At 29.0% G+C, this 14251-nt stretch overlaps 3 protein-coding genes across 6 annotated transcripts; 2 read left to right on the top strand and 1 right to left on the bottom strand.

The window, feature by feature from the left end:
- Window positions 1-25: 25 nt before the first annotated feature.
- Window positions 26-4426, top strand: LOC141527390 (nuclear RNA export factor 1). The gene is made up of 9 exons (XM_074242814.1): window positions 26-286; window positions 389-466; window positions 557-858; window positions 931-1017; window positions 1225-1662; window positions 1748-1863; window positions 2102-2138; window positions 2216-2448; window positions 2542-4426. The coding sequence occupies exons 2-9, from the start codon at window positions 412-414 to the stop codon at window positions 3230-3232; spliced, it is 1959 nt and encodes a 652-aa protein (XP_074098915.1). The 5' UTR covers window positions 26-286; window positions 389-411; the 3' UTR covers window positions 3233-4426.
- A 1235-nt stretch (window positions 4427-5661) lies between these two features.
- LOC141527184 (nuclear RNA export factor 1-like) lies at window positions 5662-8817 on the top strand. The gene is made up of 2 exons (XM_074242526.1): window positions 5662-5892; window positions 6343-8817. The coding sequence occupies exon 2, from the start codon at window positions 6360-6362 to the stop codon at window positions 8211-8213; it is 1854 nt and encodes a 617-aa protein (XP_074098627.1). The 5' UTR covers window positions 5662-5892; window positions 6343-6359; the 3' UTR covers window positions 8214-8817.
- On the bottom strand, window positions 8378-14179 carry LOC141527183 (integrin alpha-4-like). Of its 4 annotated transcripts, none has more exons than XM_074242522.1 (16): window positions 13876-14179; window positions 13574-13817; window positions 13377-13506; window positions 13123-13311; window positions 12832-12917; window positions 12575-12769; window positions 12416-12515; window positions 11340-11821; window positions 11130-11211; window positions 10859-11000; window positions 10574-10790; window positions 10334-10500; window positions 10062-10266; window positions 9055-9663; window positions 8936-8989; window positions 8378-8875 (listed from the first exon to the last, which is right to left on the bottom strand). In XM_074242522.1, the coding sequence occupies exons 1-16, from the start codon at window positions 14025-14027 to the stop codon at window positions 8843-8845; spliced, it is 3087 nt and encodes a 1028-aa protein (XP_074098623.1). In that variant the 5' UTR covers window positions 14028-14179; the 3' UTR covers window positions 8378-8842. The 4 variants fall into 4 exon arrangements, with proteins under 4 accessions (XP_074098623.1, XP_074098624.1, XP_074098625.1 ...); XM_074242523.1 differs by having other exon boundaries at window positions 10083-10266; XM_074242524.1 differs by lacking the exon at window positions 13876-14179 and having other exon boundaries at window positions 13377-13519; window positions 13574-13677.
- Window positions 14180-14251: the final 72 nt, after the last annotated feature.

Below are 14251 nucleotides of genomic sequence, written 5' to 3'. Positions count from 1 at the left end.
CTAGTTGCCGTAGAGGGGACAAGTCTCTTTGGATCTTCTCGTCAAAGTGTTCGTTTGGAAAGTGCTTGGTGTAGTTACAACGGCCATATTGTCGATTGTGAGATAAATCCAAAGTCGTGTCAGTGAAACATTTTAACAAAATACTAAATAATCTTTTTATAAAACTTTGCAATTTTTTTTTTAAATTGTCAAGTGATAAAAAAAACAATAATAATCAACGCAATTATTAATAAAAAACAATTAGTTGTAGTATTATACATCGAAGTTAATAAATTAGTATTTCGAGGTTAGTAAAAAAATTATTATACTTTCAGGTCAGCCATTGTATTGTGATAAAAGTCTTTCGTCTTAAATTTGTAAATTTTATTTAATTTATGTGTTTTTTTAGCTTTTTAGAAACTATAATTAAAAATGCCGAGAAAGCCGATAAACAACCGCTTCAACAAACAGAACAAACATTTTTTCAGTAAGTATTTAATTTTTAATTAGTTTTTTTCGTGAAAAAAATTTTTTTACTTAGTTACAAGACTTATTTCGTCATCATTTTTTTTTACAGACCATGACGATAGAACAGCCCGCATGGATGACGACCATCCCATGGAATTCGGCGGTGTCAAACCCCGAGTATCCTTCAAGAATCCACGATTTGGAAGAGATCGTGTGCGGCATGTTAATTCAGTATCCAAAGATCAAATAGCAGAAGCTATGTCCTCGAGTACAAGTGTTCGACAAGTTATATTCAAACCCAGGAGTAAAGGCAAAGGTGGGCGGCTCAGCCCCATGGTGAATCAAGACCCAAGGTTAAATATTAAAAGTAGAGTTAACCTTAATGGCGAAGCTCAGTGGTATAAAATAATGGTTAGAATTTTTTTTTTTTAATTTATTTTACGCTTCCAGGTGATTTATTGATAATCGATTGATTTGTTTCAGATTTATTATGGTGATAAATACAATAAAGAATTTATCCTGACTAGCCTACTCAGCTACATGGCTCCTCATACATTCATACCAATAATGGTAAGTAATCAATATTTTAATTTTCATTTTTTTGAATGAAATTTGTTAAATTTGTGATAATTAATTTTTTTTTTAATTGTACATTTTTTTAATGTATTTTTTAAAAATGCAATGCAATACATGGATAGAAAATATTTAAGAAAAAAAATTTTAATTTAAAATTAAAATTTTAAATATTTAAAAAAAAAAATTTATTTGTGATTTCAGTACAAAGTGATTGGACAAGAAGCTATTTTCTACGTCGACAGCCAGGAAACTGCTTACAAACTGGCTGAGTGTCACAAAAAAATTACCACGCCCGACAATCACAAGCTCCAAGTACGCGTACGTCCTGGTTTTCCAAAATGTGAAGCCGATGCTATGCTGAAGGAGAAATTAAAGGCAGCTATGGCGAAGAGATACAATCAACAAAATAATGCTCTGGACCTTTCTTGCTTTCACCACGATCCTGATCTCGTTCAAGATTACTTCTGCGCTTTATTCAGACCTGGAATGTTGATGTCAGTACTGGAGATTGTTGCTGATGCAATTCCGAACCTGGAAGCATTAAATCTTGAAAATAATAAATTATCTATTATTGAAAAGCTTAGTTTTTTGGGAAAAAAACTTAGGCATTTAAAAATTTTATACATTGGCGACAACAAAGTAAGCTATTTTTATTAATTATCATAATTATTAAATAAATAAAAAATTATTAGAATTTATTAATTTTTTTTCTATTTATTTCTAGATCAGAGAAATGCATCAGATGGATGTTATCAAAGATTTACCACTCGAAGAACTACGTCTTGCCGGTAACCCTCTTGTACTACATAAGTACAAAAAACGCACAGATGACTATATCAGGTATTTCATTCGTTTTCTTACACTAAATTTTAAAAATCCCAAGCAGATCTTTTTACAGGAGATTAGTTAACATTTTTTTTTTTTATTTTTTTTTATCCAATACTGGAATTATTGGAATTATATAAACATCCTTGAGTTAAAAAAAAATCTGTTAAATCTCCTTCAATAATAAGATGTAATTTTTGTTTTAATACAATTAATCTGGAGCATCCGCTTATGGCTTTTTCTTCCACGACAGCGACGTGAGGAAAAAATTCCCCAAGCTTCTCCGACTGGTGAGTCAATTATAACATTAAATTATTTTCTCAAATACGTCAATATTAATATTTTTTTTTTTTATCAATAATTACAGGATGGCATGGAATTACCCAAACCAATAGTGTTTGATGTCGCAGAAGAAGATACCCAACTACCTCCTACGCAAAAAGCATTTGCAAAGAATGGCGAAGCTCTGAAAGTAGCAGAACAATTTATGCTTCAATACTTCACCATTTTCGATTCTGAATCTCGGCAACCTTTGCTTGATGCTTATCACGAGCATGCATTTTTGAGTCTTAATGTTGCTCAAAGCCCGACGATACAAAAGTAAGTCTTTAATTTTTTTTTTTTTTTTTTTTTTTTTTTTTTTCTCTTCAACTCCATGCCTTAATATCTTAACTATTGACATTTTTGTTATAGATTCAACAAATATATATCAGACAACCGAAATTTATTCCGGTGTGTTGATACAAATCGCCGCTTGAAATTGTTGAAACAAGGAAGACTGCCAGTTGTGTCATTTATCTCGGAATTGCCGAAGACTCAGCACTTCTTGAATTCATTCACCATGGACACTACAGCGATATCTCAATCGACGATAGTGATCACCGTGACTGGTTTATTTAAAGAAGTAGGAGCAAAGGATCAGCCGATCCGTTACTTCGACCGGACGTTTGTAATCGTTAAATATGGTAATGGTTACTGTATAAAAAACGAGCAGCTGAGCTTGGCCCACCCAACTCCGTCTCAAGAACGCCAAGTCATGAACGGTCCGCAGGCTACGATAGCTGAGCAAGCAGCAGCAGCTATTCAGGCCCAACAAGTTCCGGAACAGCCTCAAGCTCAGCCTCAACCTCAATCTCAGCCTCAACCTCAACCTCAACCTCAGCCTCAACCTCAACCTCAGCCGTCAACTTTAGGAGGGCCTTCTCAACCTAATGAGGAGCTCCAACGTCAAATGACTGTTGCTCTCAGCGATCAAACCAAAATGAACCTGGAGTGGAGTTTCAAATGCTTACAAGAGGTACAGTGGAACTTCGAAACTGCTCTTCGCGCGTTCAATGAATTCTTTCAAGCTGGAAGAATTCCAGCTGAGGCATTTAATCGATAATTCGTTCTGTTTGTATTAAAAAAATTAGATTTCAATTTTAAAGTTTCAAGTTTAGAGTCTCATATCGTGGAAAATTAATTTGCTGACACGAATTCGGTGATTATTTATTTTTTTTTTTTTTTTAATATGTAAGATCTACCTACATATTCCGTTAGTTTAGTAATTTTTATTTATTATTACTAATACATTTGATATTCTAGTAATTTTTCTAGAAATGAATCTTGATTTTATAACCGAATTCGTGACATACTAATTAAAAAAAAAAAAAAAAATAGCTGCAATAATTATGATAATAATTTTCTATTCATAAAACATTTACTTGACTGCCAAAAATAATTAACTAAATTGCATTGACTAATAATTATAAATTTATGAAATTCAAAGATAAAGTCTACATGGACATAAAAAAAAATCATTTGGAAAAAAATTCTTGCTATAAAAAGTGATTTAGAAAAAAAAAAATATTTGGTGTGCATTCGAAAAATATTAATTTATTTATTTTTTTTTTTTTCTAGAATAATTGCAGTAATTAACATTGAATAATTACTGTGTAGATTTAATTTTTCTAAGGCACACTTAGTAACTATATCACTCAATATTTTTTTCTTTTTTAATTTCTAAAAATTTAAATGAGGATAAATAATTAAGAATGAAGAATGATAATTTTTTAATAAATCTAAAATTAATTTTTTTTAACTCAAATTTTAAATTTTCACTTTTTATTTATTTTTTTTTTTTTTTTTGGCTCTTTATTCTTATAGTTAGGAAAAAATTGACTTGTTTAAATTTATAAACAAAATTACAAAAAGTGAATATTCTTGCGAGAAATAATTAAAACTAGGTGTAGTTGTTGAAACGTAAAAGTAGTATTGAATTTAAAAAAAAAAAATGGTAATTAAAAAAAAAACTGTTGTAAGAAAAAACAATATTGCAATGCACAATTGGGGTAGACTGTCAGAAAAACAAAAAAAAACCAAATTTTTGAAAGTGTTTTGAAGCAATCCTACAAAATCAACTGACATGCTGAAAATGTACTCTAAACATATTAACAGAGTACCGAGGATGCAGTGTCCTCTCTGGCTTCGGTTTGCTCAAGTTTATCTTGTGTGAGCTATGAAGGGAAGCTTGAGGTCAAATATTTTGTTATGGTGTCTAGAAATTTATTTCTAGAGTAAACATGGGTTTATTCAATGCTACAGCCACTTGTTCTTCTGTTAAATTTGTGTCGCTTGTAGAACACAAAGGCACAATTGCAGAATTATCCATCAAACAACTGCTAAAATAATTTTCAAGAGGAGCGACGATGCACCCAAGCTTCAGACCGGTCTTACTCACGATTGTGCATCAATAATTTTGTTAATAATCCACGTAATGCAATTTTTAATCATGCCATGAAAAAAAAAAAAAATTTAATTAGACTAAATTACGTTTGGACAATATCATCTAGAATTAATATTATCTCGACAGAATATTTGCATATTATATTTCGATAATTCTATTTTTTTTCAAATAAATTTGTATTAAGTTAATTTAAAGCTACAAAGATAAAATTAATTATGAATTATTTTAATTATGTATTATGTAATGAATGCATCGGTATATTTTATTTTGATAAAACTTTATTACATTCTTAGATAATAATTTTAATCGTACGTTTGTTTTTCATGCGCAATGAAAATACTTATATGCTCAAAATATTGAAATTATAAATATATTTATAAGTATTGAATGAGGTAGAATAAATGAAATGTAAATAGAACTTAAAAAAATAAGTTTTTGTATCTAATTATAGTTTAAGTTTATTTAGCTATTAAGTATTTAATGTTAAAGAAAAATATGAATGTATAGACTAATATTTAATGTACATTATTTATTAAAATTATCATCAAAAAATTAAAATTATTGTAAAATGGAAAAAATGACATTTTTTTATGACGTAGTTATGATTATAACAATTTGTGTATCTATAAAATGAAAATAAATTCAAAATATATTTCAATAAATTTTGAATTTTTTTATTAATACACATAACCTTCTTTTATCACTTTTTACATCTAAGATTATCTATTAAGTTATTACTTACAATTTATTTATAAATAAATTAATTATATCTCCTTAAAATTTTTTCAACAAGGAAATGTTTAAAAATTCTCAAGTGTCTTATAATTTTACTTTAATTTAAATTAAAAATTAAAAATCCAATTTTTTTGGAACAAATTTGTTTGTTAAGAAAAATTAAAAATGGTTCAAGTGACTGCTAACTTTAATGTCACTATAACTTTTAGTTAAGCTATAACATGAAAAAAAAAAAATAAATAAATAATTTTAATACTACATAAAAGACAATTATTAAATATTTAAGTTTTTCATTTTGAAATACGATATGATTTGACCGGACAAACGACGACCTCACAGCCCTGCAGCATCAGATCTCAATTTTACCAACCTCAAAATACCAAAGAAAAATTAACCAAGCATGTGATTAACATTAACTTGTGTCAGTAAAAATTATAAAAAAAATATATTTTTAATTAAATTCAACAATTTAGGTTATAATAAAAAAAAAAAAAAACAAAAGTACCAGTTGAATTAAAAAGTTTTTAACAACAATTTAAATCAACTTAACCTACGATCAATTTCATCCAGCGTCAATTCAAATGGTAAGTACAAATTAAAATTATTAATCTTTGCTCATTATAACATTAAAATTAGCAGTCACTATTTTTGAATTTTATATAACAAACAAATTTGTTCCAAAAAATTATTTTTTAAAATTGCTTGATGTCAATTTTTTTTTGCAATAATATACTTGTTACAAAATTATCAAATATTTGCCAAATTAATTTTTTACGTCATTAAAGTTAGCTGTCACTTGACAATTTTTTAATTTTCTTCAACAAAAAAATTATTTTTAAAAAATTTCATTTTTAATTTATTAAAATTTCTATGTCCATTTTTTTAATAATTTTTTTTGCTATAATTTAGTTGTTAAAAAAAAATTAAAACAATTGTGAAGTGACAGCTAAATTTAATGTCATTAATTTTTTTTATTAATTTCTATTAAATTGACGCTATATAAATTTATCTAAATAAATAACAATTATTTATAGAGCAGCAAAAAATAGAAATGCCAAAATTTACAACGTCAATAAAGTCACGACGCGGATTCCATTCGAAGGAAGAAAAATCGGAGGAGCTCGACTGGAAGTCAAAAATTCAATCCAGGCCTTTGTTTAATTTTTCCAATAATCACAATAATAATCATAATAGTAATAGTAATAGTAATAATAATGATGATGATGATGATTACGTTGAAGACCATGACAGTAATGACACAAGTAAGAGAAAATGCCTGCCATTATTCACCCGAAAGAATAGATCAAAAAGAGAACCTTATAATGTGTCAGAGAGATCCAAGCTTTCCGTTTGGCAGAGACTAAATTTCCACCCAAGTGACCCGAACTGGTTTCAAATAGTGCTGCCAGGTGTAGACAGGTTTGACAAGAGCCTGATAATCGGTGCTCTGACAGATCATATAAAACCGCATACCTTCGCTCCAATAATGTACAAAATAATTCACAAAAAGGCTGTTTTTTACGTAGACAACCAAGAGGCTGCTGAAAATTTACGCAGATGCCATAAAAACATAATAATTGATGATTATTTCAACCTGATAGTTGACGTATGTACCTCAAGGTTTCCCGCCTCTGAGTTTAACGAATTCTTCAAAATGAGAGTTCAACAAGCCATGTCAAGCAGATACGTCGAAGAAACAAAATCTCTGGACTTGTCTTGCTTCCACCGTGACCCGAGCTTAATCGATTACTATTTCTGCGCTTTATTCAGACCTGAAATACTTGTTTACATTCTAGAAATTGCCAGTGAAGCTGTGCCTCATTTAGAAGCACTCAATCTGGACAACAATCAACTGGCGAAGTTAGAAAATTTGACAATGTTGAGCACGTGTTTCAAAAACTTGAAAATTTTGAGCCTTGCTAACAATAAAATCAAGCATGAATCAAATTTAAATTTTTTGAAAGAATTACAGCTGCAGGAGCTGCGCTTGAAGGGAAATGAGCTCATCACAGGGCTGCAGAAAATGAGGTTGAATTACTCTTCAATGATAAGAGAAAAGTTTCCGACTTTGGTCCGCCTGGATGGCAAGCAGCTGCCCAAAATAATCGGGTTTGACATCGAAGACTCATCACTGTCTCTGCCGAGTGCTGTGAAAATTTTTTCTACTAACCAACAGGTCCTGGAAATTGCCCAGCAGTTTGTCCAGCTTTATTTCAACGTCTATGACAGCGGTTCTCGGCAGCCGCTGCTGGATGCGTACTTGGACAACGCGGTCTTCACGATGACCATTGGACCCGAGGTTTTGATTGATAACAGCAGCGATTACGCCTCGAGAAACAGGAACTTACTTTGCATTCAAAATTCAAGGAGAGTTAAATTGCTGAACAAAGGTCGACTGCATGTCGTTGGTTCCTTGTCCGGGTTCCCGAAAACCCAGCACCTGGCTGGTAGCTTCACGCTGGATGTAAAAGCTCTCACTGGTTCTATGATGATCATCACCGTGACCGGGCTGTTCAAAGAACTGAGCAATAAAGGTGAAATTCTTCGGCAATTTTGCAGGACATTTATTATTGAACAGTTTGGAACCGGGTACTGCATTGGAAACGAACAATTCCACCTTGCAAATGCTACTGCCAATCAAGTTAAGCTCGTCTTGCAGCAAATGGATGCTCCTGCTTGTAGTCAGAATCAAGATGATACCAAGCTGATTGTTCCAGAGAATCCTACTCAGCTTCCGGAGAGTATTAGAGAACAAATGACCAGAGCGTTGAGTGAGAGGACTAAGATGAACCACAAGTGGAGTTACAAGTGCTTGTCGGATGTCAATTGGATCTACGACGTCGCTATTAAGGCCTTTGAAGAGCACAACAAACACGGATCTATTCCGCCAGAAGCTTTTGGGTAGATATTTGTTGATTGTTTCTTACTTTTATCTCGCGATTATTTTCAGGAGAAATTATTTTAATTATTTATGGTATAAAAAATATTTCTTTGATTATTAAGATTAACTATTTAGTATTAAACTTAAATATTTATAAGCTACCAAAGTACCATTTGAATACTCTAATGTAAGTTGTAATTATATTTTTTATTATGGAGTTTAAAATACTTAATACAGTTGAGACTACTGGAGACCGTATGTACCATTTAGTGTAAGAGTAATTAAGGAGATGTAATGGAAAAATGTATTATTTTTAGTTAAAATTCATTTATTTTAAATGAAAAGTTGATTATTAAACTTAGTTTAAATTCATGGGCTCATGAATTTTTTCAATTTTCTACTTAAGTTGTTAATTATAATATGAAATTTTATTATTTCATTAAGTTAAGAACCAGTTAAGATAATTCTATCAATAAATTATCGACTTGATAAGACTAAAGCTAGTGATTTAAAGAGTAACAGAAGAAAAAATTTTTATAAATTTGTAATAAAAAACTTACAAGAAAAAATAAATACTAGTTTTTTTTTTGTTAATTTATATTAGTCATATATATAGTCAGACAGTCACATAGTGATTGCAAAGTTGCTAATAATTATAATTCTGATGGCTCTGATATACTATCGGTCTGAAACAAAAGATCATTCATTAGTATAAAATGATATTTTTATAAATAATTTGAACTTACTTCATCTTTAAGGGCTGCAAGTTCTTCTTTTTTACTACGTTTAAAAAATCCGTACTAAAATAATAATAAATAAATTAAATAAATAAATAAAAAGAAGATTTAAAGTAAAAATTAATTACCTTGTATAGAATAAATGAAAATAAAAGTACAGCAAGTAGCCCTAGAAATACAGAGCCAACAATAATCCAAATGCTGGCTAATTTATTTTTATTACTATCAATTTTATAAATATTTGTGCTTGTGTAAGCGATTAAATTCAAACCACTGACTGTTTCTATTTCATGTAATGTTGGTTTAATAACATCAATCCAAGCATCTGTTGTAAAAATTACTTGTGCTTCTGTATTTTGAGTATAATTCCACAAGACAGGATTGATTGAAAAATCTAACTGCAGTCCCCCGGTATCTTGATCATTGTTCAGAGAACCTATTTCACAAGTTATTTTTCCGCATTCAACATCTATTGAAGTGCAATTTAAGAATATTCTTGGGGCATTGACATCGATCATTATTTCCGGCTGGGATTGGAAATTTGAGATCATCATTGGTACCAACTTCTCGGGAGACTGATCTATGTCGCGCTTTAAATTCAACGGTTTACTTTCATTGACGTTTAAATGATATGTTTCTTTTTCTTCTTTTAAAATCACAGGAGTGTAATTTACTAATTTCTTCATCAGTGTTATTTTGTGTGTAGAGCATTTATATAACTTTCCTGAGATGAAAATCTGCAAAGAAATCAACGTCCATTTTTAATAAAAAGCCCAGAATATTTTTTTTTTTTTAATATGACAATAAAATTAACAGAGGCTTGACAATTTTTTTATTTTTCTTGAAAAAAAAAACTAAGTCTAAAAAATTATTTTTAAAAAATTGCATTTATAATTTTTAAATGAATTTTTCTTGCTATAAATTATTTGCTAAAAAAATTCTTCGGTCACATTTTTTAATCAGTAAAATACTTAATTTAAATTACAATTTTTTGAATTGTAAAAAATTCAATTATTCAAGCTTTAATTAATCAATCTATAATATAATTAATAAATATATAAAAAATTGATTTTTACTTAAAAAAAAAAAAAAAAAAAAAAAAACGGTTCTATCCTGGAGACAAAATTTTTCTTACTCTCTTAATAATATAAATTACCCGTGGTTGATTCGTCAGTGTAACAATTTCTTCACCTTGAAATCTTACAGGTACATTAATATTAAGTGTTGATAGCAACACCGGAGTTTCACCAATTTTTTTAAGCTGATAAGCATGCTGAAAGCTTATATTTGATGATGATTTATCTTCATTCAAATAAAAATAATTTTTATCATGTGCGTTTCTGAAAATAAAACATTATTAAAAAAATAATGCAACATATACACAAAATTTTTATAATAAATAAATACCCCTGTAAATCAAAAACAAATTCGCTTAACAACAAAATTGATCGCGACAAATGTTGATCTCCATTATTTTGACTTCGTGTATTTACTTTTATATTAAAGTCCAAAGTAGTTCCATTCAAACCTCCATCATTTAATTGACTCATATCCAAGTCAATTTTAATTATTCTCTAAAATAAATTTTATACTTATAATTTAATATATTCAATCAAAGCTTGTGAAGAAATGAATTAATTAAAGTACCAGAGTTCCAGTTAACGGGTTGCCTGCATCACAAGTTACTTTAACAAATTCACCAGCAGTATTTTCGTTACAAAAAGGTAATACACTACTTAAATAAATATTATGAGGTAAGTCAATACTAATAGTCGTTAAATAAGCCGGTTCAGCTTCATTTTTTAAAATTATCTCCAAGCTTATGTCTTTAGATCCTATTATCCAAGTTGATTGGTCACTTACTCTAGAAAATTTTACAATAAATGTATTATATTTTACGCAATTAAATCCAAGTTAATTAATATTTTTTACCCAGTAAAATTAGCAGACAAAGATATTGAAGAAGTACAAACTTCATCTAATCCACATTCGGTGTTAAATGGAATATTCAATTCTTTAGTAATTGATTCTACTCCTTTGTATTCAATCGGACATAAATCACACATAACTTCACCTGAGAAGAATTAATTAATAATTATTAATAAAAATTAATGATTTAAATTAAAATTAAAATCAGTCAATAGTTATGAACAAAAATTAACAATATTAATTTTAAAAATATAAATTATAAATTAAAATTTACCTTCATTTTTTAAAATTGTTTTATTATTAAATTCATGAGTAACTTTAACTTCAATAGAATCAACAAAATTTTTATTACTTTCCTTAGAAAAAAAAAATTACCAAAAATTAAAATTCATGATGAATTTATTTAATTTATTTAATAAAATAAATTAAATAAAATTTAATAAAATAAAAATTTAATAAAATTTTTAATAACTAAAAAACTTACGAGTAAGTAAAAAAATTTATCAAAGCAAACAGTAAGTAATGTATCGTTCCACTTAGAAATATGCTCCAGGAAATTTTGAGTTTCGTTGACCCGTTCGAAAGTTTCATCAACATTGATCTTGAGATTAAAGCTTTCCAAAGTCGGTTTGCCAATCTGGACATGTCCCACACAGATCGTCAGCATGAAACTCGTGGTATTGCGGTCTAGAGTTCGAGGCCGTGAAGTGATTAAAATTATTGTTTTCAGAACAGGCCTGCTTTTAAGTACTAAAGCATGTCCAGTTAAGTAAGCTCCGATAGCAATGTCAGGGAATCCATTGTCGTCGATGTCAACCGGGTTGGACAGTGAAAATCCGAAGGTTTTTATTGTTGATTTAACTCTGACGTCTTGTACTTTTATATTTATTTCCAGGTTTGAAATTATGTCACCACTGTAGATGTATATTGCGCCGTTGTCGTCCCAAGGTGCGCCTACTATTACATCTGATTATAAAATTAATGAAAATAAATTAATTACATACTTGAAAAGCAATAAAAAAATTATTATAAAAAGTATGAAAATTAAATATTTTGGTGATTTTTTTTTTTTTGTATTTGAAGTTCAAAAATTTATGATTTTTGGTGTTTTTCAATTAAATGGTGACGATGCTATTTTTTCCGGCTATTGAAATATTTTTTTTCTTAAAAAGTGATAAAATTAGAATAAATTAGAAAAAAAAAATTCAGAATATCATAATTTGAAAATTTTGTAACTTCGAATGAAAAAAAAATCACCAAAATATTCCATTTTCATATTTTTTATTATTTTTATTATAAATGCGCCGAGAAGAAAAAAAATTTGAAAGAAAATAAATATTAAAAAAAATCAATTTTTCGATTTTTTATTTTATTTCAATTTCATCTAAAATGAGAAAAGAATCTAAAAAGAAAAAGAGATTTGAAAAGATTAAAAAATATTTTTTTTTTAATAATATATAAATTTTCATTTCGCATTGAAGAAATATTTCCAAATCCCTTTTTCTAATTAGAGAGGGTATACTTTTTAAAAAATGAAGCTGACTTATTTATAAATATTACCATAGTATCCATCTAAATCAACATCACCACTAGTTACAGAATATCCAAAGCAGCTGTCTTCTTTTGGTCCATTAATAATAATCGGTGGTTCTAAAAACCTCTAGCGCGCCAAAAATTAATTTATAAAAATTACTCAGTAGCTTTAATATAATTACTTACATTGTTACTTCCAAAATAAATATAAATTCTTCCATTATCATTTCCCCAATGAGGCGAGCCAATAATAAGGTCATCGTACCCATCATTATTTACATCTCCAACCGCTAAGCTTCCTCCGAAGTATTCACCGACTATTTGTCCTTTTATACTCATTATTAATTTTAATGAATCCACTTCTGAGTTCAAAATTCCCACCTGCTCAGTAAAAAATTAATTTTACCCAATTAATAATTTGAAAATTACAATTAACACTTTACTTGGCCGATTAGGTTCCATCCAGGAGCACCCGCGGCAAAAAGAATTTTGCTCTTGTCAAAAAATCTTCCTGAAGTGACAGAATAGCCTTGAAGAAATTTAATGTATTGATAAAAATAATATATACGGCAAAAGGTCCCGGTGAAAAGCCATAAGGGCGTAGAATAAAAATTCTGTTTTTTTTTTTCAAACTAAAAATTTTTTTGAACTTAGAAAAAAAAAACAACAGAATTTTTATTCTACGCCCTTATAGCATCTGTAAAGCGATATTAAGTTATAAATAATTAAAATACCAAATTGAGTTAAATCATCAGTTGTCGGAAGCGTTGCGCTTGTTTTTTGACCTTTGATTTGGACCGTGCCGATGACTTCATGCTTTGGCGCTCCAATAATCATTCTTACTTTTTCTTTGTTGTTGATGGCCTTTGAATAGTGGATAGAAAATCCGTGCAAAGAATTGTACCAGAAAGTAGATAAAAAATCTAGAAAAAAATTAAAAATTAAAAATGATGTTAAAAATAAAATAAAATTAATTTTAATAACACACCGTGAGATTTAAAGTTATCTTCAAGCTGCAAATTTCCCGAAGATATTTTTCCACTGTAACAAACGCCATGCATGCTAATATGTTTGTCAAGAATTGAAAAAATTGATAGAAGTGTCCTAGGTGCGCAAACCTGTCATTTTTTTCTAGAATAAGAATCTGGGTGTAAAAATATTTTACTGAGAGTAACAGTAACTTACTGTGATAAGATCATCATTTTCATCCAACGCCATTGAGGCGCCAAACCAACCGTACGCTTTTTTAACTAAACTGTTGTAATTAACTTGAGTTATAAATCCTGATTCATCATTTACGTCACTTGGTCTAAATTGTTCACATTTTATACTCTTTAAATTGCACCTATAAGAGGCTCCTGGTTCTCTGGGAGCTTGCGAACCTTTTGGTATTGAAGTAAAATTAGCTTTTGGCGCTCCGACAATCATCCTTAAAAAAAAAAAAAATTTTAGCAAAAATTTTTAATTAAAAATAGTAAAATAATTACCAAGGCTTTCGAAGCAAAACAGTGTATCCAAAATATGAAAAATCCCGATTTCGAGCAACAATTGCATTTTTCACAACAATGTTGTAAGAAAAAACTATTGAAGTGTGAGTAAAAAATATAACTAGTAGTGTTAATAAATTAATTGCATGCATGGTTGAAAAAATATTTGTTAATTGTGAGAAATTTACAGTGATCAAGTCCGCGGATGACTCGCAAGTGAAACCTTCAATAATTTAAGTACAGGAAGAGTAAAAAGAGATAAGACAATCGTTTTCTCACTAAGTTGTGTCCGTTAATGATATTTATTATAATTGAATACATGAAATCATCGGATATCATTATTATTATTATTATAATAAGTGAATATAAATAATTG

The sequence above is a fragment of the Cotesia typhae genome, unplaced genomic scaffold (assembly GCF_013202065.1).
Source record: "Cotesia typhae breed Kobodo isofemale line unplaced genomic scaffold, CoteBio_Ctyphae contig_4, whole genome shotgun sequence".
Taxonomy (NCBI): domain Eukaryota; kingdom Metazoa; phylum Arthropoda; class Insecta; order Hymenoptera; family Braconidae; genus Cotesia; species Cotesia typhae.
This window is presented reverse-complemented; position numbering and strand designations above follow the sequence as displayed.